At 39.4% G+C, this 27,486-nt stretch overlaps 1 protein-coding gene across 1 annotated transcript; it reads right to left on the reverse strand.

Moving 5' to 3' along the window:
• Positions 1 to 68: 68 nt before the first annotated feature.
• LOC133126641 (polyunsaturated fatty acid 5-lipoxygenase-like) lies at positions 69 to 22,906 on the reverse strand. Its single transcript, XM_061238982.1, has 13 exons — positions 22,690 to 22,906; positions 22,088 to 22,271; positions 21,058 to 21,126; positions 20,871 to 20,894; positions 12,849 to 12,951; positions 11,993 to 12,025; positions 11,279 to 11,398; positions 10,183 to 10,283; positions 9,639 to 9,796; positions 9,029 to 9,169; positions 4,070 to 4,267; positions 1,469 to 1,555; positions 69 to 239 (listed from the first exon to the last, which is right to left on the reverse strand). Exons 1-13 carry the CDS (start codon positions 22,792 to 22,794, stop codon positions 69 to 71), a joined length of 1,494 nt encoding a protein of 497 aa, XP_061094966.1. The 5' UTR covers positions 22,795 to 22,906.
• Between the last annotated feature and the right edge of the window lie 4,580 nt (positions 22,907 to 27,486).

Below are 27,486 nucleotides of genomic sequence, written 5' to 3' on the forward strand. Positions count from 1 at the left end.
GAATAGTATTTGCAAATTCAGAAATATCTCTACAGAAAATACATGTATCCTCCATGCAATAAAGCAATTTACTTATATAGTGCTTCCCAGATGTCCATGCCGTCATCTCTGTAGTGAAAGTTCTTCAGCTTGTCGATGCCACGCTGCTTCACATTGTCTGGCAGGCAGAGGCTCTCATAGGTGATCTTCTCTGTTGCTTTTTTTAAAACCTCCCAATGCTCATTCCCAATGGCTGTGTACTGTGTGGGCAAAATTTTAAAATATGGTATTGTTTACTGGGTAGCACATCTTTTAACACATGAAACATTGTAAACAGTACTCAAGGGGGAAAAAATGGTTCAACACAGTCACCATGGTGGCCGCCTATAGAGTAACTTATGGTGGCCGCATCTTAACACAGCACTCTGGCACTGCTGGATTGGCACTTGCTTTGCTCTTCTGGATTCTTAGGGTACGAGCTCACTATATGTTTGGGTTAGTTGGCACTTCCATTCAAAATAGCAAGTTTTGAACCTCACTATCTCACAAGTTTCAAAACCAATCTCAATGCCATTCCGCAGGTCTACTACAATGGCAACGTCTACTGATTTTGGTATTGATATGTTGCACCATTTCTGCGTTATGGAGACCCTTAAGAAATTTGCCTAAAACATAGATTTTTAATTGTGCAGAAATAACTCTATTTAAATCCAACAGATCCCGACACAAGATCACTTATTCTGTGGGAAATTCTGAAATATGCATGCATTTCATGCCTATTCAAAATTTAGCCCCGAATTGACACAAATTAGGCTAATTGAACATTCTAGTAATAAACAGACATGAGAATCGTTATTGCGAGCAGGCAGTAGAGGACACCGACAGTAGGCTATTACTGTCCACTTTAGACAGTCTCACAGACTGTAGCTCTAGCGCAATGTAACCGCTAGCTCTAATGTTAGCTACCTAACTGTTATATTTGGTGTGATCTGGAGTGACTGCAGTTATATTTTCAGCAGGACCTTTGTGGCTAACTCATGTCTTGCTAGATTAGATATCTAGCTATAGCTTGATATTGCCAGCAGCAACAACAAAGCTTAACATAGTCTACATACAATTGATCCTTGTGGTATTGTGGATTCCCACAAGGATCAGTGCTGGGACCACAGCTCTTCTTCATTTAAATAAATGACCTTAACAAGAACATTGACATATTGAGCAGATATCGCTCATATAGTGGTCAGTGGTCTCTGTGTGGAATAGTGTGCCAGGTTATGTTGTGGAGGCAGAAACTCTGGTTTCCAGACCAGGCTTGATATAGCGCAAGATACAATCTAGCTTTTAGGTAAACTAAGCATTCGGGACACTTTAGTGTTCAGAAAAGGTGACCATTGCTATGCTTAAAGGCCTGATTTCATAATTATTTTATGCTATAATAAAAAAAGGGAAAAGATTATCTTGGATAATTAAGGTTCAAGTTCATACTGACCTCCACGAAGAATCCACCTTTATTGATGAGGGTGTTTCTGGCAGTAATATTGATTGGTAAGGTGTACCGACCAGTTGCACGAAGAATCTGTTAACACATAAATGCATGTTATACTGTTGCTAGAGCTAAATACTCTATAGAAAATACAAATATACTATATCAGTTGATAAATACAATATGTAACCAACCTAAAAAAGCATGTATCCATTGAACACTCAACAGACTCAGCTGACCAACACAATGTTCTCAAAGGTGTGAGAAGTTGCATGTCACTGTAATTATTGCATGCCAGTATAGGCAGAATAGCATTAACCTTGAGACAAAAGCTCCCTTGGTTTTCTACTAGCTCTATAGTGCCCTGCAAAACCACTCCGAATCCTACACACGTACTACAGTGCACACTCCAGAAAATTCACTAGTACCTAGAAGCAGATCCAAACAACAGGTGGTAGTTGGGGTGGTGGAGGGCTAGTCCAATTTGTGCAGAAGCAAGAAAGCAAGCAGAGGCAGCACAGGCAATTAGCTGCATAGTTTAAGAAAGGTAAATCTCGCAATCTGATTGTTAATAGCAGTGATAAAATAACAATGAAATAACAATATACCACTGTTATGACTTATAGTGATTGTTTATAATTGTATTATCACCATTTTGCGGTTTTATTTTGTTACAGTTTTTGTTATTATAGAAATATGAATGCAACAATAATTTGGGACGTTAACTTCAACGTTGATTACTAAAATTTTAATAATAAAATTTGGAAAATAATGTCAAGCTTTAATAAATCATATTTTATTTGTGCTCTCACCATTACATGTAGCCTTGACTTCTTCTGTCTGTGCCTCCCTGCCAACTTCACTCTCTATCCTCCCTGCCCCCCAAGTCTTTTAAATAATCCATGCTACTCTAAGCATACGCTGACCCAGTACAAAAGTTCCCCTCTGGTTCAGGTGCAGCCCATCATGCTTGTACAGCTCCCTCATGTACCAAAAGGAGTACCAAATGTCCCATAAATCTGTAACCCTCTCCCCTACAAGAGAGCCACGTGTTAAACCTCTTGATAAAGTTATTCTTCCCTTTGCTTGCACTTGGTACAGGTACAATTTCAGGAAAGACTAGCGTGGAGGTTCTGCTCCCAATGTGGACCATGACAACTGGATCCCTCCCTGCTCTGGCCAGGAGGTTGTCCATGCACCCCACAAGATCGTTTACCTGGGCAGCAGGCGGGCAACACACTGTGCAAGATTCCTTTTTGCACCTGTTTTTCTCACCCTGCCTCGTCTGAATTCCCCTGCAACTTTTCCCCTCAAGAAAGTGACTGCCCAGATGGAGACACCACAGCTTAAAAAAGTGAGAGGTGGCTCTGAACAGTTAGTAGCAGAGAACTGGAGAGATTCAACGCCTCTTAACTTTATGAATTTAGCTACGTTACTGCACAAAGATGCACTAAATCAATAATATAATCAGCTAATTTAGCATTGCTGCTTAACAAAGGTGAGCTAACTCACCTTTAAAATAAAAGAACCCTTTGCACTAGCTAGGTAATATTTTATTTCGCAGGACCAAATGCAACCAACAATTCATCTGGAATCCTTAAAATATACTACAGTTAATGTTTATAATGGATTACAATCAACGTTAACACTTGATTAGGCAAACTATCAGCCAACTGTTTCCTAGGAGGGCAAACAACCCCCCAAAAAACCTTGTTAGCTTGAGTTTGGTTGGATTATCTAATCGCTTTGCAGCCGAGTGCTTAACTAACGAAGAAAATCCCTCTCTGTCTCCTAACTGCAACAAATATTTTCACCTTAAAAACAAATCCACCTTGCCTTGTTTATAATATTGGATTTCTGAAACACAAAGTAATATTAACCTCCCACTTAAAAACATAACTCCACTGAAACATAACCAATATGCTCTGGTCTTATTAAACCACAACACCACAAATAGGAAGTGTGTAAGCGCGTATCAGGCACGTAAACCTGTAGAAACCAGTAGAAACCAATAGATTATAGAGCATATGATTATGGAGCAGATCATCACCCATTTTCACCATACCATTTCAATGGTATTGTTAGCCTAAATTAACAAGCTAAACAAGCTACAGGATTGGCAGCTTGCTGCTGCCTTCATAATATGAGCTCACTTGTCAGCTTTACAATTTTTCTTCTGTTAATTGAAAACAAATTAAATGTATAATAATCATTAATAAAGTATTAGCTATCTAGCTGGTTAACTCTCAATTTCTTCCACTTTTAAGAAGTAAACTGTACTTATATCACCTTTCTAGTCACAAAGTGACTAAAATTCCAACACAATCAGATACAACACAAACTGCAACTAGACAACAGCCAGTCTGATTTGATTGAGATTACTACCTTAAATCCTTTTGTTGTGCACAAATGTGTGGTTATGATGCAGGGATAAGTTGTAGTCTATCATCAAATACCATCCAATACCTGGTCTTTATTTCACTATAAAAATGGATGCAGATCTCCCTTAATCTGGTGAAGGATCAGGACAATGATCAGATTTAGGAGATTTAGACCAGCTCTTTGGCCCCTTTAACATAAGTAGATAGAATTGCACATTGCACATACCCTTGATAGTGGATGTTGATCAGCCATAGAGTAACTAGCAATGAAGAATATTTCCGCCATCAGATGTGTTCTGAGAAGATGAGAAACCAGCTCATGGTAGTAGAAGTCAGAGTTCCGAACCCAGATCTTGGCTAAGAGCCAGGCTTTATTGTCTTGTGGGGTAAAAACTGGATTGTCCTCTCCAGGCTTCTGAATCAACTATGAGAGAAATTTGTATTTATTTATTTTTTTTGTCAAACATATCTCGATACTTATCTAGATTACTCAACAAACATGAATGTAAAATGTCCCAAACATATCAACCTATCAACAACCATCATGAACAAAGAGCTCATGGACATCAAATGAAGAGTTTCATCGCAAATATATGGGCTAATCAATTTTTTTTGTTTTGAGAAAAGCTAAATTTATAGCTAAATGTAAACATTTGGATATATACACTAACCAAACACTTTATTAGGAACATTTTTACTTTATTATACCTACTCATGTGATTACCTAACCAGCCAATTGTGTGGTAGCAGTGCACTGCATACAATGATGTAGATGTAAAATTTTTAACTAAGTGACTTTGACCGTGGAATGATTGTTGGTGGCCGACAGGGTGGTTTGAGTATCTCAGCTGATCTCCTGGGACTTTCATACGCACTAGTCTTTAGAGTTTGCAAAGAATGGTGCAAAAAAACAAAAAAAATACAGCAGCAGTTCTGCAGACAGAAACACCTTGTTAATGAGAGACAGTTAACGGGACAATGGCCAGACTGGTCAAAGTGGTATTCAGGAGAGCATATCTGAACACACAATGCATCATAACTCTAAGTGAATGGGCTACAGCAGTAGAAGTCTAAAAAATATGTCTAATAAATACCTAATAAAGTGCTCACTGAGTGTATTTGCAATGGTCTTAAATGCTTGTGTGTGTGGCATTCGCTGTACTGTTTGTTCTGTTTTCTTTAAATCAATAGAGGCATTATGCATTGTTTTCCACTGAAATTGTAATAAAAAAAAAACTTTATTTTGAAACCTCTGCTTGTTCATTCAACTGAACACTCCTGGGAAGTTAACCTTAAAGGTACAATAGGTAAGCTTTTTGTGTTAAAACATTGTTACAAGACCATTCCAATCCCTTCCTATCATTGAAAATGGCTCACTGACATGTTGACTCACCCTCTGCATGTGTTTATACAAATTTGGGTTTTCAAAATATGCAGTTGACGGGCCGGCACTTTGTACCAAAGTACTGCCTACATAACTGCTAGTGCGCCTCCCCCATTGGCGCCCAGCCCACTGGCGCCCAGATCTAGTTTGAAAATTATTTATTTTTTATTAATTCTAGTATTTTTATGGAAAAAAATTATAATACTAACATCATATTTCTTATAAATGAAGACATTAATATAGAAAAACAATGGTGTGTGCAAACCGGTAATGAAAAAAAAGTTTTTTGAATGTAGCTATAGCGGTTACCGCAGGATTTCAGTTGGTATTCGAGCCGAGCAGTTTCTCTAGGTCTAGGCTGACTATTGCTTTTGTTTTGCTACATTCAAAATGGACTATCTTTTGGATTATCTTCAGTGGATGACCTTGGCACAGACAAGCCTAAACAAGTTGTCTTGAACAAATATCCAATTTCGAATGTTTGGGGCCAAAAAACGCTCATTCTCTTCTCACTGGTATAGGAACAAGGACTGGCTTGAGTACTTCAAGTATGCAGATGCAACGTTCTCTGTTAGGGGATTCAATTACTGGAAACATGCCATTGAAGCTAGCAAAGGTTTAAATAAGCATGCAGCTTCAAAGGAGAATTTAGCCTGTAAAGTAATGTGGAGGGAGTCGGTAAAATGTAGAGGGACGGGGACCGCGATTTCCGCTGTTCTGAATGCAGAACACCTGGCATTACATGTCAGCCATAATTGATATGCTCAAGTTTTTAGTGGTGAATGAATTGCCCTTACGTGGAGATAATGCTGGTTTTGGCAGCATACTAGAAGGTCATGGCTCCATTGGACTGTTCTCGTCTCTGTTAAAGCACACCATGCGTAAAGATCCAGAACTGACAAAGATTACAAAAACAATTCTACAGAATGCACGCTACACCAGCCCAGAAATACAAAGGAGATGATTGAACTGATGAGCAATTTTGTGACAGAGGAGATAGTCAGACAAGTGGGGGAGAGCTGGTACACAATAAAAGTGGATAGGACACGGGATCCAATCGGCCAAGAAAACATATCTGTAGTTGTGCGTTACATTGACGAAAACGACGGGGCATGTGAGCGCCTCTTGGTAATGGCCATGTCAGAGAAGGGGCATGCAGAGACATTTACTGATGTGATCATTGACGAGCTCACGAAAGCCGGACTTAGCCCCAACAAAATCCTGAGTCAGGTTTACGATGGCGCGTCACTAATGTCTGGGAGACATGGTGGTGTGCAGTGATTGCTACAAAACAAACAGGATCTTGACATACCATACATTCACTGCTTTAATCACCAACTTCATTTGGTGGTGATTTATGCCATGTCCAGTGAAGCGGCTGTCGAGGAATTTTTCAGTGTATGCAATATGCTGTATAAGTTCATCAGGAGGCCAACTGTCGCTATTCAATACAAGGGTGAGACCCTGAAATGCCTCTTGGACCAGAGATGGACTGGCCATTTGGCAACAGTCAATGTTGTGGTGAAGAGTTTCGCCGATATATCCACATTATTGACCGAGGTGGTGGAGAACACACAGGGCCATGGAGCCGAGGCGCGGGTCGAGGCTGCTGGGTTACTTCGTGTCATATCCCAGCGCAGCTTTTTTTTCATTACACACTTTGTTCAGGAAGTTTAGCAACCAAACAGACTACTACAAGCCGAAGATATGGACTTGTTCACTGCGGTTACACTTGTGAACAGTGCACTGGAATGCATAAAGACACTGCGCACAGAGAATGAGTTTACTGCACTGTGGGATCCAAGCAAGAGAAGATGCACTCCTAACAAGAACCTTTGTGCATTTGTAGTTGAACAGTTTGACAGTTACAGAGCGACACAGATGAAAAGCCAGAGATCCTGAGATTATATTACGGCGTTATTGATCCTGCGCAAGGAGAGATGGATGCGCATTTTTGAGAGCGCAGCAGCAAACTCATCTGCGCACTTGCTGCTTTGAACCCAGAGGCTGAAAATTTCATGGATCCATCGAAGCTTATCCCTCTCCTGAGATTAGCTGGCACTGAAATCGTTGAATCTGAATATGCTGTGGCACATACGTTCCTGTTGAAGAAGACGACGAAGACCCCCATTCCCCCAAAAGATGATAAATGGACAATAGCTAACATTCTTAGTACATTCCACCCTGGACTCCAGGCCATGCCCACTGTCAAGCCTATACCCTTGCTCTAACATTGGGGGCATCTACAGCTATGTGTGAACTCATTTTCACCACTGAAACACGAGCATTCTCTGAGCATTGGCGTAGCATGTTACACAAATGCAAGGCCCAGCTCATCCAGCTCGCCTTTGAAAAGGATCTTACTCACAAGTTCAAAGATGAATGGAAGGACATCTTCATGAGAAGATTCAACACCCAGAAACGCTGCCTTTAACTGTACTGAGACAGAGGAAGAACAAGAGAGCTCCACTCAGAGTAAATTATTAAAGATAATTTTGTGTGTGTGTGTGTGTGTGTGTGTGTGTGTGTGTGTGAGCAGCGACTGCTGTGGTGTGTGTGTGTGTGTGTGTGTGTATGTGTGTCAGCAGCACCTGTCGTGGTGATTCGAGTGTGTGTCTGTCAGCAGAGTGGCCAGCTGCTGTTGTTTTGTGGTGCTTTGTTGCTTTGCAGTTCATATGCCCGCTTTAAGATTGAGCCCTGTGTTTGTTGGTGCAATTCCTCTCTTGACTGTTAGAAGTCCAAAATTACCGATTGTAGCTTTAAGACAGCTCTTTCGAGGGTCTCCCACCCTATATATGGAAGTGGCGGAGTCACACCATACAAGGTAACCAGAGTGCTAGCACCTCCTGGGCGTTTACCTAGTCTTTACCTACTTTTACTTCCCGAATTCAACAACTGAATTTACCAGTCCCAGTCATGTACTGTAGCCAAGAGGCTACAGGCTGCCCCCTAGTACTTCTAACTACAGGTCGGGAGCTGCAGTTTCACAGAACTTTGCGAATGTCCGTTTGAACTATGGTTTTCAGGAATACTGAATTGTCGAATGATGGTTCTTCCACTTGCGATCATAGTTACCTACACAACTACGGGAAATGCATCCCTGGACAGCAAAGGAGCCATTGTAGGGAGCCAATCATAGAAATTGGAACATGGGTAGATTACTGTAATAGTCTATGTACATAAAAATCTCCCCAACAAAAAAAAAAAAAAAATCTCAAAGAGCTTAGTATAAAATGGGTAATTGTATGTGTAATTATACTAGCTTGATGATAGTATTTTATCCTAAGTCAGCAGGTCAAGAAATGTAAGTAAATAAGATAATAGCGTCACGGTAATGAAAAGGTTTTTGGAATTTAATACGGTTTTTTTTTTTTCAAAAGAAATAAAATGTTTTTCTTATAGTTCAGTTATTTCTGTGTAATTAATGGCAGATTTTCATATATTAATAGTTTTTGGAAGCAATTTATTGTTACTTTCGTTTTGAAATAATAATGAGTAATGAGAATTTATTTGATGCATCTCCAAAAATCGGCATATAAAATTAGTCTAATGGACTATACAATCTCCATAAACATAAAATGAGGATTATATTATTATATTCTACTCAATAATATGGGCTATGCCAGTGTGCTATTGAATTTTTGCTGATACTGTAAGCAGTTTTGTGAGAATGACCCATTTTGCAATGAAACTCTTCAAATCTAGTTGAAGGTTTTTACTGCAGATTCACCGTTTGTTCTATCTTCCCAAAGGTTGATTTAATTAGTTTGAAAGTCTTGTGCAATGAAGCTGTAGATTTACCTGTATGGCAATAGGCTTTAGCTCCTCCTCAGTCTGTTGAAGCAGCACAATGGGTGCAGCCAAGAACTGTGGTGTCTTCTTGAGTATACCTCCCACTATGTCATCCAGTACTCCATAGTCCACCACATAGATGCTTCCATTCTAGTGTAACAGAAGTGGATTCAGTAGGCATGAATCTGTTCTATGTTTTGCAGTGAGGCTGATGGAATTCAGAATCACAACATCTGGTTCTGGAACTCATTCACCCATTTGACACATTATGAAATATACATAATTTAGCATTTTTACTAACTCCATCATTCAGATAAAATACTGCTTCATCCTACAGCGGCCACAAGCACATTCTATTTGTTCCAGCAAGTCCTTTTTTATTGAAATTGTTTTACAGGACTGAGGATATTAGTACCAGTTATTGTGAAGGCCAGGATTCTTTACAACAAAAATTACTATTATTATTGTTATTATTATTATTATTATTATTATTATTATTATTATAGCAACAATGATTTATGTTTAATACACATTAACATTTAGAGCAAGTGGCTGTTAAAAAATCACATATTAACAATATCTGTATAAAGTTTTACCAAGCAATGCAACAGCATCTCACCTGGATATTTTCCTTAATATCAGGGTACACCTTTTCCAAAGTCTCCATTGGAATTTTCTGCTGATCTTCTGTGTACCTCTTGATCATTATTGGGTTACAACCATTCAGAAACAAGTGGCCAAAAAAGCCATCATTCTTCCAGTTTTGTGAGATATATGCTATAATACAGAAATGTGTCACTTAAAATGTTATATTACCACATGCTCCTCAGACTCAGACATTTTAAGAATGTTTTAGGGTGTACATTACTGCTTCACATTCCTTTTCTCTGAAGAGATTCACTCAGATGGTGATCATGACATATTGTAACTCTGAATATGTGTCAAGATTTAGTGAAATCCAATCCTTCACTTAAATATACAACAGCAAAATAAGACATTATTTATTTTGTTGTTGATTATTAAATAAAGTGTCGAAATGTTTGATGTATGTTATTTAAAACAAGTTGCTAATTGACTAAGAACTGAATAATATGATTTGATTAAAAGCTCAAGAATGACATGGTTTTTATGTTAAACTTATGTAAGAGCTGAAGTTGACTAACCTGCTTTTTTGCTCGGAAACCAAAACACATTTCTGATGTCATCAATTTTCTTCCACTTGCGGCAAAAGTTCCAAAGTCTCCGGAAAATTGTCTCTGCCTCACTTAATTATTAGACACATGTACAAAAGATGGCAATTGTGATTAAAACAGACTACATTTAGACTGCAATTGTCATTAATTGTCAGCCACATTCAAAAAGCTTATGAAGATTATTCTGTTTCTTCTTAAATATATAGACTGAAATTTTGGTGTCCCAAAACAAATATTTTGTTTGTCAATTATCAAGGACGAATATGAACATGAATTGAATGGACCTCTTATTCTTATTTAACCAGGTCAGAGTAGTATATATATTTTTAATGTAATTAGCTGCTAGTGAGTCTCATGGGATTTACATGCCTCTGAGCATTTCTTTGAGAACCACAATTATGCTCTCACAAGTACACCTTGCTGCAAAACCAAATTATCACTGGGGTGTGAAAGGGAAGCTTAGACTTTAACAACCTAGATCCTGACATGAGACTGACAGAAGAACAGGCTTGTTTGCTCAAGAAATGGGTTTGAAAACCATATTCACATTCACTGAATACAAAAACATATTAAACAGCTTGGCATAAAACCAACAACTATAACAAAGATAATATCTCCAGGGAAAGTAAACAATGGCCATTCTAGCAATTTAGCACATTTTTAGAATGAGAAACTATAATGCATTTGGTCCTTTGCCGAAAAGCACATTGACATTACTTTATTTTTTCTATAAGGTATCTTTTGCGAATTTCCAAAATTCAGAGAAGGTGAGGTTTGCTTGTTTTATCACCTATGTTACAGAATAAGTTGTCACGAAAGCAATGGTATCTTAAAATAGGTATACAGATAGAACCATGAGTTTTAATGCTTTCATAGTGATTGAAAATTTCACCCTGAAAAAAAAAAACCCTCACTGGCCCAGCCCATTTTCAGAATTATTAAGCATATACTCACTCAAAATGTTTGTTTGATCAGAATTTCTTTGTTGTAGATGTATAAGAGTATAACTGTTGACAGTCTGCTATTATAGTGAGCAATGAGGTGAAAAGATTGGATTTCCACTTACATCTTGACTACATTGCGAGCCAATGTAAAAATCTTGCCAAACTCAAACCACAGTTCTCTTGGCAAGTCAAAGAAGTTCCCTCCTTTCACGAAACCTGGGAGGCCAGGTTTGTGAGTGAAACTATAAAGAAAAGACATAACATAGAACATATTTTAACATATGTATTTCAAAATATTGAATTGAATAAGGCACTTATAACTTAAAACATTTGATAGCATTTCCCTGAATTGGGCTTCCTTCAAGTAACTTAAATATTACTTTATTGACAATTCTGCATGGGAAATGAAAAGAAGAAATGTTTAATTAATTGGAGTTGAAATCAACTGAAGTCTCCATACTGCAAGGGCCCTATTCAGACTTATGTACTTGCTTAAGCATGTTTTGCAAAGTTGAAGTTATAGGAAAAGCAAACTCTATATCTAATGGTAAATATAATACAAGTTAGACTGAACCACTGATCTTGTGGCATTAATAGTAGGTGATTTTACTGCTGCAGTGGTGATGATGATAATGATGATGATGATGATGATGAGATCTACAATTCTGCTTAAACCATCATTTAGACTTAAAATTGTCAATGGTGAGAAAATTCTGTCTATGAACCTAATTATATTATGTTCATCATTCTTCCGAGAAAATCTGATCTACATAGACCCATATACTGTATATACAGTACATCTGAGAAATGCAGATGATGAATCTTTAAATACTTACTGCAACTGCTCGGGGAAAATGCTGATGATGCCCCTACAAAGCAAAGTATATATTTTGTTTCTGAAATTATATAAGAATGACTTGATTGAAAGAATGGTAAATGGTTGGCATTTATATAGCACCTTTATCCAAAGCGCTGTACAATTGATGCTTCTCATTCACCCATTCATACACACACTCACACACCAACAGCGATTAGCTGCCATGCAGCTCAGGGTTAGGTGTCTTGCTCAGGGACACTTCGACACAGCCCGGGCGGGGGATCGAACCAGCAACCCTCCGACTGCCAGACGACTGCTCTTACTGCCTGAGCCATGTCACCCCATAGACAAACATTGTAGTGCATCTGCCTCTGGGGAAAGAGGGCCTTTGTCCACTCTGCTTCTTTTTACGAGCACCAGCGCCTTTTTTCAATAATTTTCCATAGGGAGAGAGCGCATGTGAAAATAGTTCAAAATAGTTAAAATTTTCAGAAAGGCGTGGCGGTCGTCATTTGTAATGATCCGACCAATCACAGCTTAGATGGGGCGGGACTTAAAAGCACCCTAATGACTCATTTATCTGTACTATGGCAAGCATGTATGAGTTCAACTCATTCTTGAACTCATGTCGAAAACGCTAAATATATAAATAAACAAACAAACAAAAAAGAGCGATATCTTCTGCAATGCACGGACAGTATACGTTAGAATGTTGAGGCGAGATGTTGTCAGAGATGTTTCTGCCAGAAAACAAGCATAGTGGACACAGACCCTTAATGTATATTATTACAATGGCAATTAAATAATATTGACCTTCATTATAATTTGATACTACATTTCATTTCTCACAAACATTGAGGAATACTTGTACTTACAGTAAGAAACTGAGAAAGATATTGCTTGTAGAACTTTTCTGAGAAGGTTTTTCCACGACAATGTTTCTTCTAGCCATCATAGGAACTGCCTCTGGGACTGGGTCTAAACATAGAAAGGATTTTCATTTTCATTTTCCCATCCGGCATTTGAGCTTATGAAATAGCTTATTTCAGCTTTAAAAATAGCTTTTATATATTTTTTTATGTATTTATTTTTTCCGTATGTAAAAAAAGTTTGACAAATTTTCAACAAGAAATGGCTTTACATTTGTTTTTAGACCAGATTGGGAGTGTTATCACAATCTTTTTGGTGTATACAGTACAAGAACGAGTGACAACTTCAAAACATACATTGTGATGGAACCAGCAATCCCAACAAAAATTGAATTGCACACCTCATGTGTATTTTACAAGTTATGGATGTGTTGCTTTAATTTGTGGAAGAACCTATGCACTTGTAAATCGCTTTGGATTAAAAGCATCTGCCAAATGACAAAAAAAGAACTTTGGCTGTTTTCCATTTTACATGTAGTATTGATGAATATGCTTTAACTGTACTTCCTCTTCGCACTTGTACTTGTGTTTGATCTGCACTTCGTTGTACGTCGCTCTGGATAAGAGCGTCTGCTAAATGCCATGTAATGTAATGTAACTGTAATGATAGCATAACTTTTGTGCAGTGCTGGGTAGACTATGTAGACGATGTGGATTATAAAAATCTAGCACAAAAATGTAGTACTTGTAATTAAATTACTTTACATTAGAAAACACTAGTAATTAGATCAGTTACTTTGTATGATTATAATTTAATTAGACGTGGTAAATGTATTCTAATGTATTACAATTAGGTGTGCTAAATCCCTCCCCCCTTTTCTCCATGTAGCCCTCCCAGTTGGTTCTTGAACCATTCAAATGCAAATAACCCCCCACACCCCTCCCTAGAAACAATTAAAATAATTTTATAGCCATCCGCAGACATTAGTTCTGAAGCCTTTCAGATGAAAATGTATACTGGTTTAGCTTGTCAGTCTGAGCTGAGTTGGTGAAGATGAAAGCAATTCCACTTTGAACACATTATTCAATTATACCACAGTCTTGGTGAATACTTAATTCTGATTTGATGCTAGGTGTTGATTCAAATTGTATAATCCTTCAGCGTTTGGCATCAAGCGGTCAAGCCTAATCACTGTTCTAATTTCATATGCTGCCTACAATTTTCTGCAACTTAAAGAGACCCAAACCTATCAGTGTGATACGAGTTAGGGTTTTTTTTTTAATTGCTTTTTTATTGAATTATACAGCGCTTTGGATAAAGGCGCTATATAAATGCCAACCATTTACCATTTACATTAACCCTGTAATTCAACTGACGATGCAGGAATACTAACACAGAGGTAAGTGTACACAAAACAGCGACAGGGATCTCAGTCACGGAACCCCCAGCTTATCGGTGAGTTTGCAAAGCTCTCATCTGAGAAGGGCGATACTCCAACAACCATGTACACCACTTGACTTTTAGGAAAGTCAGCAACCAGAGATATTCACCTGACGGTCGACTAGACTGAACAGACCGTGCAAGAGACTTGTGGGAAAGCGAGCTAAAAACACAAGCAGCACCGAGGGTCTCCCGCTCTCCGCCGAGAGGGGTGAACTCTACAAAACACGTGTCATTAACCTTAGTGTAACACATAACAGATCGGCACAAAGAAGGAAACGAAAAGCATAAGCCCCCCCGGGTATGAGGATCTTGCGAACGTAACGTAACTACACCATCCGCCACCAGTTGCGAATAGCGGCTTAGTGCTGTATATCCAATGACCAACAAAGACGACAACAACCACGAAAACAATGCATTTAAAAAGTGACAAAACCAAATACACTGCGAGCAATAATTATTTGATCCCTTGCTGATTTTGTAGGTTTGCCCACTTACAAAGAATGGAACCGTGTAAAATTTTAATCATAGGTACATTTTAACATTGAGAGACAGAATCACAAAATAATCCACAATAACAACATAATATGAATTTTATGAATTGATTATCGTATTTTAGCATGAAATAAGTATTTGATCCCCTTCCAATCAGCAATAATTCTGGCTCCCACAGACCAGTTAGTTTTCCATTAAGAAGCACTCCTAATCTCAACTCATTACCCAAAACACCTGTGTCAACTCGTTACATCGTTATGTAGCTGTACAAAAGACACCTGTCCACACAATCAGATTCCAACGTTTCCACCATGGCCAAGACAAAGGAGCTGTCTAAGGACATCAGGGACAAAAATGTAGACCTGCACAAGACTGGGATGGGCTACAAGAAAATAAGCAAGCAGCTTGGTGAGAAGTTAAGAACTGTTGGAGCAATTATTAGAAAATGGAAGAAACACAAAGTCACCGCCAACCTCCCTCGGTCTGGGGCTCCACGCAAGATCTCGCCTCGTGGGATATCAATGATCATGAGAAAGGTCAGGGATCAGCCCAGTACTACACACGAGGAGCTTGTTAATGACCTGAAGGCAGTTGGGACAGTCACAAAGAGAACCATCAGTAACACATGACACCGTCAAGGATTAAAATCCTAAAGAACACCTGGATGATCCAGAGGATGCTTGGGAGAAGGTGATGTGGTCAGATGAGACCAAAATAGAGCTATTTGGCATCAACTCGACTTGCTGTGTTTGGAGGAAGAGAAATGCTGAATACAACCCCAGGAACACCATCCCCACTGTGAAGCTTGGAGGTGGAAACCTTAAGCTTTGGGGGTGTTTCTCAGCTAAGGCGACAGGACGACTTCACCATATCGAGGGGAGGATGAATGGGGCCATGTACCAGGAAATTTTGGGCGACAACCTCCTTCCCTCAGTGAGAGCACTGAAAATGGGTCGTGGATGGGTCTTCCAACATGACAATGACCCAAAACATACGGCCAAGGCAACAAAGGAGTGGCTCAAAAAGAAGCATATTAAGGTCCTGGACTGGCCTAGCCAGTCTCCAGACCTAAATCCCATTGAAAATCTGACCTCTGTGCTTGCTAACAAAGGTTTCTCCACTAAGTATTAGGTCCTATTGTTCTTTGGATCAAATACTTATTTCATGTGAAAATATGATATTAAATTCATAAAATGTATATGATGTTGTTATTGTGGATTATTTTGTGATATTCTGTCTCTCAATGTTAAAATGTACCTATAATTAAAATTCTACACAGTTCCATTCTTTGTAAGTCGGCAAACCTACAAAATCAGCAAGAGATCAAATAATTATTGCTCCCACTGTACCTCGCTATACTAAAGTAAACGTCAGACGGCTGCCAAACTGGGAAGCCGCACTCTACTTGGCGTAGACCGTAGGAATCAGCAAACGGGGTCTCAAACTCCCTGAGGAATCCAGTCTTCCACCGGTCCTGTGTCTAACATTTGTGCACCAAAATAAAATGTGAAGTTGACGGAGAATTGCTACGTGTTTAGCTCCCATACAAAAGGTCTCAAAAGGTAAGTGAGAATCGTCAGTCACCCTTCACACAATGCACAAATGGAACTAAAATAACGTGCTATGGGGAATGTAACAAATAAGCCACGATTTAAAGAGAAACTGGGTTTAAATAGACAGGCACATAGCTTACATTACATTACATTAATGGCATTTTGGCAAATGCTCTTATCCAGAGCAACGTACAGTTGATTAGACTATGCAGGAGACAATCCTCCCCTGGAGCAATGCAGGGTTAAGGGCCGGCTGTGCGGATGTTATTGTGGCTACATCGGGGATCGAACCACCAACCTTGTGGGTACCAGTCCTGTACCTTAACCACTACGCTACAGGCCACCATAGCTAGCCTTGATCAGTAATCAGATCCCATGCGGCAGGCAATTCTAATCATTCATCAGCACGAGGGCATTGATTACCTAATTGCCAAAGTTAAATTAATTACCAAAATAGGACAAAATGTGACAATGACACCATCTAGGTAATGTCAGGAAAAAAATGTCTGAATCCCCGACCAGAACCACCTAAAAATTGCAATCTGCTGAGGCGAGAAAATACTTTCCTGGGGCATGTGATGATTGCTGGTGCCGTGTCCAGCAAGGGACTGATGTACCACAGCTGCTGGTGCCATGGGGGCTCCGGCCTTTAGCCCTGCAGCTTGTCCAAGAGCACTTTGGGATTACCAAGACGCTCCATCGACTGGTGCAACCGAGACTTGGAACTGTTTGTGCACTGCTGCGATGCCTGCACTGCCCAGGAAGGGCCCACACAATGCTCACAAGCCCCCCTGCAACAGTACTTAGTGGGGGCTCTCATGGAGCATGTGGGGGTCCACGTGCTGGACCCCTTCCCCACCACTGACTCGGGGAACCAGTATGTCCTTGCGACCATGGACTATTTTACCAAGTGGCCAGAGGCATATGCAGTCCCCGGCCAAAGTGCAGCGACCACGGCTAACACATTGTGGAGCAATCCACTATGCTCCTGGTGCTGTGGGGTTACAGAACAGCAATGCAAGAGTCCACTCAGTGCATGCCCGCCCTCCTGCTGTTTGGCTGGGACTGCGGTGGACCCCGCAAACCAACTCAGGGATGCACCAGAAGAGGGTGTACGACAACCATTGGCTGGTGTGGGACTGGTGACCGGATATGGGTATACACACTCCACTGCAAGAAGGGGTGTCCCCAAAACTGACGTGTCATTGAGAGGGGCCGTGCCCCGTCCTGGCCAAGGTCTCCGACGTGGTCTACCGGGCGTGCACCAAGACCTGGAGACGAGTGCTGTTCCTCCACCATGACCGACTACCGACTACCACCTTATGACCGCTAGTGGAGACCGCGGCTCAGGGCGTTGAGGCATCCCCCTCCCTACCCGAGGGCTCGGGGACACCCCTCGACAAACAATCCGCAGCTCACCCGGTGAGTATAGCCCTAGTTGCCTGGTTGCCGTAGTGACTAAAATACTTTTGTGAAGTACATTTTAATCTGTGTGTGGTTTGTAGGTGATCGGCTCAGCTGCCATTTAAACGTTGTACTGTGTTGATTGATCATGTGTTTCGTGAACAATAAAACCATTGAACTTCAATTCCTGGTCAGTCTCATGATGGAGCCCCGCCACAGTACAATATTCCACTCTATTCATGAAGACCTCCTTCACAGGTAATCATGCCATTGATTCTGTGCGCATTTACTGTTGGTATTTAGAATTATGGGATATTGGCCATAATCGGCATTCAATTCAATGCATGGCACTATTTAAAAATTTCAGTCAAACTCAAAAAGCATATGATTCTTGAAGACCATTAGCCAAGGTGTACATGCCATTGTGAATTTTTGCTGTTGGAATTTGGAATTATGGGATTGCAAATTCCTCCAAAATGGTGCAAGGGTAATTTTCTTAATTGATTCTTAATTGACAATATGTGTTAACATAAAGACAATCACATGATTACAAATGACCTTTTAGTGATAATCCTTATTTACTATTAGACCAATTCCGAATTAAGTGCTTACTAGGAGTCTTTCTCTGTCTCTCTCCCAGCAGACAGACAGCCTTTGACCTTAATGTCTCTGCTTCTCAGCTAGCACATTCTGGTCTTACAGCCAGGTCAACAAGGGGTATTCAGAAGACAAAATACTGTTAAAGGTTCGTGGCCAGCTTCATGTCTTTTTGTTTTGGTAAAGCCCCCCCCTTCTGGAAGTGTGTATAAGAGTCTTGCTATGTCTGATTCAAATCAGAAAGCCGGTAAGCTTTCTCACTTTCCGTCATTTCTTTGCAAATAAATACGAAAGTTAAACTCAAGTATAGCTATTGTTGTTTTTACTGGGATCTGTTTCATCAGACGATGCTCACCTGTGAAATGTCAAAAAGGGCATTTTTCCCTAACAATGGCAATCGTATTCAATTCAAAAATAATAAATCAAATTATTTTCAGTAAAACCCATGATATTCCTGAAGAAAGTCATCCTATGTATGAACTCCATTGATTATGTGCATTTTAACTGCATAAATTTGAAATTACGGGATGGCAAACTTCCAGTAAATCCCTACAGTAAAAATGCACATAATAATAAATGACGTGTATCTGCGTTATTTTTCCTTAAGAATCGTATGCTTTTTCCTGAATACCAACCTGAAAACAGTTTAAAAATAATAATGAATACCATGTATTGAATACATTTTGGCAAATTTTTTAATCCCATCATTAAAAATTCCTGCAGCAAAAATTCACATAATCATATATACCTGGGTGAGTGATCTTCATGAATATTGTGGAATGTTGAAAACAGTTCGAGTCGACTTTTGAATTTTATGGAAATTCCACATGCATTAAACTGAATGAACATTTTGGAGTATTCAATGTTATTGGTTTTATTATTGAATGTTTAAAGATGAACAAAATAACCAGCAGACCAAATGTGATTATTTTGTTCATTCAATATGATCTAAGTGACTTTGACCGTGGAATGATTGTTGATGCCAGATGGGGTTTGAGTATCTCAGAAACTGCTGATCTCCAGGGATTTTCAGATGAGTAGAAGGGCCAGACTGGTTGAAGCTGACAGGAAGGTGACAGTAACAGAAATAACCATGCATTCCAACAGTGGTATGCAGAAAAGCATCTCTGAACACACAACACATCAAACCACTAAGTGGATCGGCTACAGCAGCAGGAGACTTAACAAGTCTAAAAATTAAGTCTAATAAATACCAAATAAAGTGTTCACCGCATGTAGATGCGCACCTAAATTTTAAGTGTATGTTTGGTGCTCTAAAATGGGGGATGATGTATAAGAAGCGCTGTAATTTCTGATGTGATGTAAACACCCTCAAAGTAAAGCTGACAGTCTGCTCTTTAACCTCATATTCACGGTTTCAGTCAAATCCAATGTGCTTTAGTATAGAGCCAAAACCACAAAAATCTTAGTCACCGTCCAAATATTTACAGACTGCACTGTAAATGCAACTTTGCAAAACATGTTTCATAAAATCACTATCTCTATTATATTACTATGGCTGCATTGAGAACTGCAAAGAATATTAACTTGGTATAAAATATAACATTTTAGCTATGGTATTGTAACCCTTATTTTTGTAGGGGTAGCTTTCTCCAGTCCTTCTGGCCTGAGTAACGCACGGGTTACAATGGATATTATCACTGTTTATTTATTCCAATAACGACAACCAATACGGCACGACAGTAACTGACAACTCCACACTGTCTCCCCCACTAAACTGTCCCCCGCACACAACAGCAGGTAGGAACCGGTTGTGGCCACCACAATTATTTTAACCTGGTCCTCATTAGTGCCAGGGGAGCCTACCTCCTGTGGGTATTTAAAGCACTCGCTGGCAATCGGTCGGCGCTTTGGTGTCAACTGTTCGCTCTTGCACCAAGCTGGTAAGCACGTGGTAGACTCGGTGTGTATTTGAGTCAGGTATCGTGCTGGTTCGGGTTTCTGTCACGTTCTTAAAAAAAAGGTAAGGAAGGTGTTCAGATTGCGAGTGCTGTGTGCACTGCTGACACAGTTCTTTATTTTGTTTTGATTTTATTTCTGGCTCGTGTGAGCTTGTGGGTGAGGGACGTTGTCCCCGGTATTTGTATTTTGGTTTGTTTTTTCCTGAGCTGCATCTCAAGGTTCTTTATTTTTCTTGCCCTAATGTTTTATGTTAGGTTGTACTTTTATTTTGATCCCCGGTCTGGGGTTTGCAGTGCTTGCCTTTAGCACTCATTTTGGTTGCGTTGTTCGCCCTGGCTATTAAGGGTCGCTTTATTTTCCTATAGCCATTTTTTGGGCTATTTCTTTTATTTGGTTGTAGTTGTCTCCAAGTTATTTTCTGTATCCTATACCTCCCAGGGTTTTGTGGCGAACACGTCCGCGTGTCCGCTTAAATGGGATTACCCTTAGTCGCTCCTGGCTCTCCGCCAGTCCCCGACATTACAAGTACATTGTCAAAAAAAAAGTGAAAGGGAAATGTGTTCATGGAGTCACACAAAATAACCTGGGTGAACATTAAATAATAGTATGACTTACCTTTTCCATGTCGATCAATTGTTTCTGTGGGGGAAAAACATTTTTTTTGTAATACTTGTTAATCTAAAAGCTATAGATAATTGTTGTTATTAAATTAATTACATCATTGACACAGCACATTAACACAGTTTTGTTGTTCATATATTGTAGTAAGTAGTAAGAAATGAACCATGTGTATACATTTTACCTCGAAACTTGCGATTGTTGCTCAAAGATTCCTTTCTCTCCTCAGAGGGATCATCGTTAGGTAGCTTAGCTGAAATTTAAATGAAAAATTATGACAGAAAGCCAGATATCATTGAGATATTAGGACATTCTGCAGACCTTCAATAGCATTTAAGTATGCAGTTTTTCAAGGCTTTTCTGAGAAGATAGCAGTAATTGGATTGGATGAAATCAGAAAATTGGGTGTATCAACATGGATACATGTAACACTGATACTATTTGGTGTTCCGACCCTACCTTCAATCATCTTAAATGCTGCTTTCACATTTTTCTAAGCCTCAAAATAAAAAAAGGATGGATTTGCTGCCAAATATTGAGATAACCTTGATTCCACCGGAAGGGTGGATCCAGGCCTGATTCGTTGAGATAAATTATGTTGATTTTGGGGAAATACTGCCAATGTACCTTGAGAAAAATTTTACACCCTACATATCGTATACTTGTGCAAATAAATGTATGATAAAAGAAAATTATTATTTATATTCTTATGAAAGGAGGACTTTATGAGACTTTAACACCTTCATATCATTAGAACTGAAGGTAATTTTGATCTAATATTCCAGCAAGGACATGCAGGTTAGATGAAGCAGCACAAACAGAACTCTTGAAAAGCAAAACACAGCTATGGGTGAACACCAAACAATTTCAATTCAATTAAACGTTCAGATCACAGAAGGTTAAGTTCACAGAAAGAAAGTCTTTATCTTAGTATCAGTCAGATTACAGCAGAACTTCATGGAGTAGCAAAGCCAGTTTAGATCAAACTATCACCCTGTCCACTCCCAGGAGAGGATGTACAGAACCTCCATTGACCCTTTTGGCTACAAATCATGTCCCCACCTTTCTTTCACCTGGTACAACACAACCTTGACACAGCCCAATCGCATTGCTACACAAGGTTTGAATCTCAATTAATTGATCAATTATTTTGCTGAACATGACAAATTTATAAAATTACGGATACATATAACTCAGGGATTGATCATTCTTACCTGAATTTTCCTTGATGGTCAACCCAGCTGAGTCAATCTTTCTGAAGACAGGGAAGTAGAGTTCTTTCTCCGAGTCCAAAGAGGTAATGGTCACATACCTGCAGCGCCATGATGTGATGCTTCGATACCAAATTCTCTCCCGTCGGATGGTGATTTTCTTTGGTTCATTATTTAATTCAATTGTCTTGGGGGACAAGAATGATTAGTTACACAATTGTCAGAATGTGGCAGTGTATGGTGGATGAAAGAAGTGAGATTGAAAATGAAACAACAACTTTTTGTTAGCTGTTTTCAGGCTATTTTAAAATGTAACAATATACATTGGGTTACATGTGTTTTTCATCAAATTATTTTATCCACTCTCAAAACAAGACATAAATGAATGCACCCCTATCTCTAACAGGAGAACAGATTTTGTGCTACATTCAACATAGTCTCTTAAAAAATTACCTTTGTAACACATAAATTATATATTTATAAATTATATATCTGTAACAGAAAAGTTGTCACTTTGACACAACATTTGTCATATAAGTAACACAAAAGTAGTATCACAAAAAGACTGTTGTGCATTTACCAATTATGTCTTCAAATTTACTTACAGTGTCATCTTGAATGAGATATTCTTCTTTTTCCTGGCTATCTGGAAATTTGATGTAAACTCTGTCTGTTGGTCTTGGTTCAACTTTGACAATATATCTTGCCATTTCTTCTCACTATAGTTGACTTCTCAACTGAGAAACATGCACCACTGACTCCTTTTATATTGTTTCTCTGAACACACAACACATCAAACCACGCACAGGATTCCACACCCAAGGAAGTGATATCAGTTCCATCAGTGATTAATCGTTCTGACTTGCCCTGTTGCTGTATTCTCAGAATATAAAAACTCCTTTTGCATGCCATATGAAAACCTGTGTTGACATTTCTGTGGAAGTTCCTCCTCCGCTGGTTCTTCAGAAATAGATTTCAGTGTACTGAAATAACAGAATAAATCTTTGTGAAAGATTTGTAATTTCATTACAAACATCAAACAACAAAGTCCCAACACCATTAACAAATTATTTTTTAAATCCTAACATTAAAAAATGGTTTGTGGTGGATATTAAAATTATATGCACTTGTGTACCCTTCTTTTGGCTTTGTCTGTCTTTTAGTTTTTGGGATTTACAGTACATGATATACTGAGAAGGGGTTTTTAAGTACATAGTGGGTTTGGACATAGTTCCCTTCTTTTTCAACAGTGAAAGTTCCATGTGCATTGTTTTAGTGCATTGCATAAGTCCACTGAAACACCTACGTACACACAGTAGAGGCAAGACAGTCTTTGGAATGTGGTTTTTCTAGTCAGATGGAGGAGGAGGAGATGGTGGTTGAGATGTAAAATACAGTGCCCTCAATAATATTTGCTTTGGTAAAGCTTTATGCGATATACCCAGAAGACTCAACAGCTCCGAAACATAATAACCATGGACGTGCGATCAGGGTAGGCAGGGTAGGCAGTGCCTACCCTGTGATAATCCAATCAAAATTACTAAACAAAACAAAAATAAAAATAAATGTTTTACATGTAAATGTAAATAGTTTTTCTAATATTTCATGTGTTTTATTGGTCCTGTTCTTTTTGCTTAAAATTCCCAAAATGTCTAAAACGGCGTTAAAATATGTTGTGAGGCGCTAGGCTGTACAGGATATGCTGCAGCACTCGTTTCATTGTAGTGGAAGACGCGCGTCCCCGCCTCTCGTTACTCTCAGTGGAACACGCGCGTCCCCGCCTCTCATTACTTTCAATGGTAGGGTAGGCAAGAGCTCTTCTGCCGACCCTGCTGAGGATTCATTCATTCAGGAGACTTCAGAATCCGCGCATGCGTATTGCCTGGTTTGCGTGTTTTACAGTAGCCAGGGTAGGCAAGCCTACCCTGGATGACGTGTCACCTGTGTCATATCATATGTATCTTGAAACCACAAGGTGCTTAGAACCTACAACACAGTCAGAAACATGTCGATGCAACAATTTCACAACTTTAGTAAGTTGGATTTCCAACAAAAGTTGGATTTAATTAAAAAAGGCAGACCAACACCAGCACTTCCCAAACTTCATCAACGCAAGGGACAGAAAATTGTGCGCTCCTTCCATCAGGAGTGGTATGAAAGAAGAGAGTGGGTTCTCAAGGGAGAGAGACGAAGTCTGGGTAGGAGCCGGCTACTTTTAAACGAACTGTTGTCGATCTAAAATTAAGACAGATTCAGCAACTGTATGGCTTATTTCTTGCTTCAAATGTTTTCAGAAACACATTTCAGTGAACTATTTTCGTAATATAACAGACTGTAGCAGCCAGGCTCGCTACTTCCGGGTCCGCGGGAGACAGAGACAGACGAGGCAGGAAGGAGAGCCAACGGGCCAGCAGACCGCTTTATTTAACACCAGTCAATAATGTACCTTAAAATAGGCAAAAGCGGAGACAGCATTAAATACATCGCAACATAATTATTTCCCATATTATTGCCATTTTTTCAAAGTCGTCTTCGTGTCTCTCTGCTCCGTTTCCTCCGTATCCGTAAGCTTTGAAAAAATGTGCACAAGTACGCACGTAATGAACGCAGAGTACGGACAGAACGCTCCGTCCGGGTCCGGATCCGTATGCGTATTTAACGTAGAGCATAAATGGGTCTTAACTAGGTTGGCAACTATTAACTCGTCAGGCTTATCACGGATAAGTGGTTTTACAGTTAAACAGCATGATGTAACCAGGGTAAAAGACAAATTAATGAAAGGAACAAAAGAGAAAAGAAACAAGAATCAAGCTAGAAACAAACCGCGACTGGCGTCACTCGCCCGCTTGTGCCAGCCGTGGCTATCTAAAAATACAAACAAACGGAGCTATTGTTATGCAAAGGCGAGACGGAGACTCCCCTAATTTTAAAAAGTCTAACTAGGCCTAATATCTTTGAGAATTTCGTTTAAGAATATCGCTTGCCTACCCAGTCACCGACCTCACCGCACGTCACTGATAATAACTAATATTAAGACTGATTCTCCAGTTCTGCCCTCTGCTGTTCACATAGCAGAATTAATATACAGACATGCATTTGGACTTGCTATAGATAAATTGTACTGGCTAATGGAGCTAATGGAGCTAAAACCTAATTTTGAAATAAAGTTCCATTTTAAATGTGATGCAGGTTGGTTTCAAAGCATTAGGGTGAGTAATCCTTTTTGGACAGCTTTTTTTGTACATACACTCATGTATGTGAATAAAACACACGTGAAGGTAAATTTTATATTTAAATGTGGGAAAATAAGCTTGTCAATAACTGTATAATTTTTTAGTTTACAGCACTTTTTGTGAAGATTCATCAGGGGTGTCAATAATTCTGGAGCCCACAGTATATGCATACCCAGTCTTTTTCAGTATGAAAATACAATACTGATATTAATCTCATGATGTTCATTTTTAGTTTGGGGCTTTAAAGACGGTCCTTCAGGCATTTAGATTTGTGATACAAAGACGAATATAAGTAGAGTCAGCTTTCATTGCATGGTGTTTACATGCATGCGTGTTTTATTGTTTTACCATTTTACGTTTTGAGCTGTGTAAAATTAACACCTTCCTGCAAAATAGGCCAGTTCTAACCAGCTTTTTATTGAACTAGAGAAACATTACGTCTATGTAGTCAGAATTCACATAAAGACCCCTCCAAAAGTATTGACACAGCAAGGGCAATTACTTTGGTTTTGCTATAAACTGAAGACATTTCAGTTTGAGGTCAAATGATGTACATGAGATGACAAATCTGATTTGTAGCTTTTATTTTTATCTAAATTTATTAAACAAATTAGAACATATCAGCTTTTGTATCAGACCACCCAATTTTTAGGTGAGCAAAAGTATTGGAACATGTGACTGACAGGTGTTTCTTGTTGCCCAGATGTGTCCTGTTTGACAGATTGCTTGAACAATGAGTTGTTCTTAATGTCTACTGTTGGTTTTAGTGTTGGAAAAGATAAGCCAATATGAAGACTTGAGACCTGTCTTTGGGAGAAAAGCAAGCCATTTTGAAGCTTAATTAGGGGAAATCCTGTTACGGCGGGGGGGACAGAGGAACCAGAAGCAGACACAGGGGTGTGGAAAATTTCAAGTTTATTCACAGGTGATGGGGCAGACAGAGCGTAGTCACAAAACAAGCCAAGGTCAAAATCCAGGGGGTCAGTCCAAACAGGCAGAGGTACAGAATTCCACAAAACACAAAGAATAGTCCAGGGAAGCAGGCAGGGGTCAAAACAGGAAAACCAGATAGGCAAGGACTCAAGGGCAAGGGCAAGGGCAAGGGCAAGGGCAATGGCAATGGCAAGGGCAATGGCAATGGCAAGGGCAAGGGCAAGGGCAAGGGCAAGGGGCTAGAACTTGGGGAAGGAATCAAGGGCTGGGGAACAGGAACAGGACAAGACAAACTAGCCGCGTGCAACTGAAAAGGACAGGTATAAATACACAGGGGAATGAGACAAACTAGGCGGGGCATGGGAGTGAGGGCGGTCTAACAAATAAACATCAGGTGAGACACATGAAAGGGGAATGAGACAAACTAGGCGGGGCATGGGAGTGAGGGCGGTCTAACAAATAAACATAAGGTGAGACACATGAAAGGGTAATGGGAAAATAACGAGGGGGAAAACAAAAACGCGGACTGGATTCACAAAGACACACATGTAAAACAAACGGCTCTGGACTAGAGAGTAGACAATGCATAGATTGAAGACATAGTGATAGTTAAGAGACAGGTGCGAACACTTCGCTGAAACAAACGAGTAATAAGGGATAGCATAGGAAGGCGGAGTTATAGAACAGCGCAGAAATGCTAAGAGATGCGTTAGTGAGTTAGTAACGTGAATATTTCTAAACTACCCAATAAAAGTGATTGTTAGTTAGTTAGACAGATAGTAAGTGTATTAATCGGATTAGTACTGTACAAAACCTAGATTAGTAGTGGTTAGTAAGAAGTGCTTTACAACATTTAACTATCAAGAAAAAGCAGGAAGTAAGAATCGCGAGTTTAGAAAAAATTTTGAACCCCGAAAACTACCGTAACCACCCGAATAGTGGGGCACGCAGACAGGGGAGTGACTCGACTGGAAAACATTCAGACGCAGACATAACAGGGGAGGACGAGTGCAAGGACTAATGAAAATAAACAGAACCAGACATGAAATATGAAAAATTATAAATTACAAGAATAAATAATACTAAACAATGATACACTAACACACAGAACACAGGAACATAACAAATCCATTGCACAAGCATTGAGGATAGCTTGTACAACAACTTGGAATGTCCTGAGAAAGAACAACAGAGAAAGAAAAAGCAACAGACATTAAACTGGTCAACCAAGGAAAA

This window comes from Conger conger, chromosome 4 (assembly GCF_963514075.1).
Source record: "Conger conger chromosome 4, fConCon1.1, whole genome shotgun sequence".
Taxonomy (NCBI): Eukaryota; Metazoa; Chordata; class Actinopteri; order Anguilliformes; family Congridae; genus Conger; species Conger conger.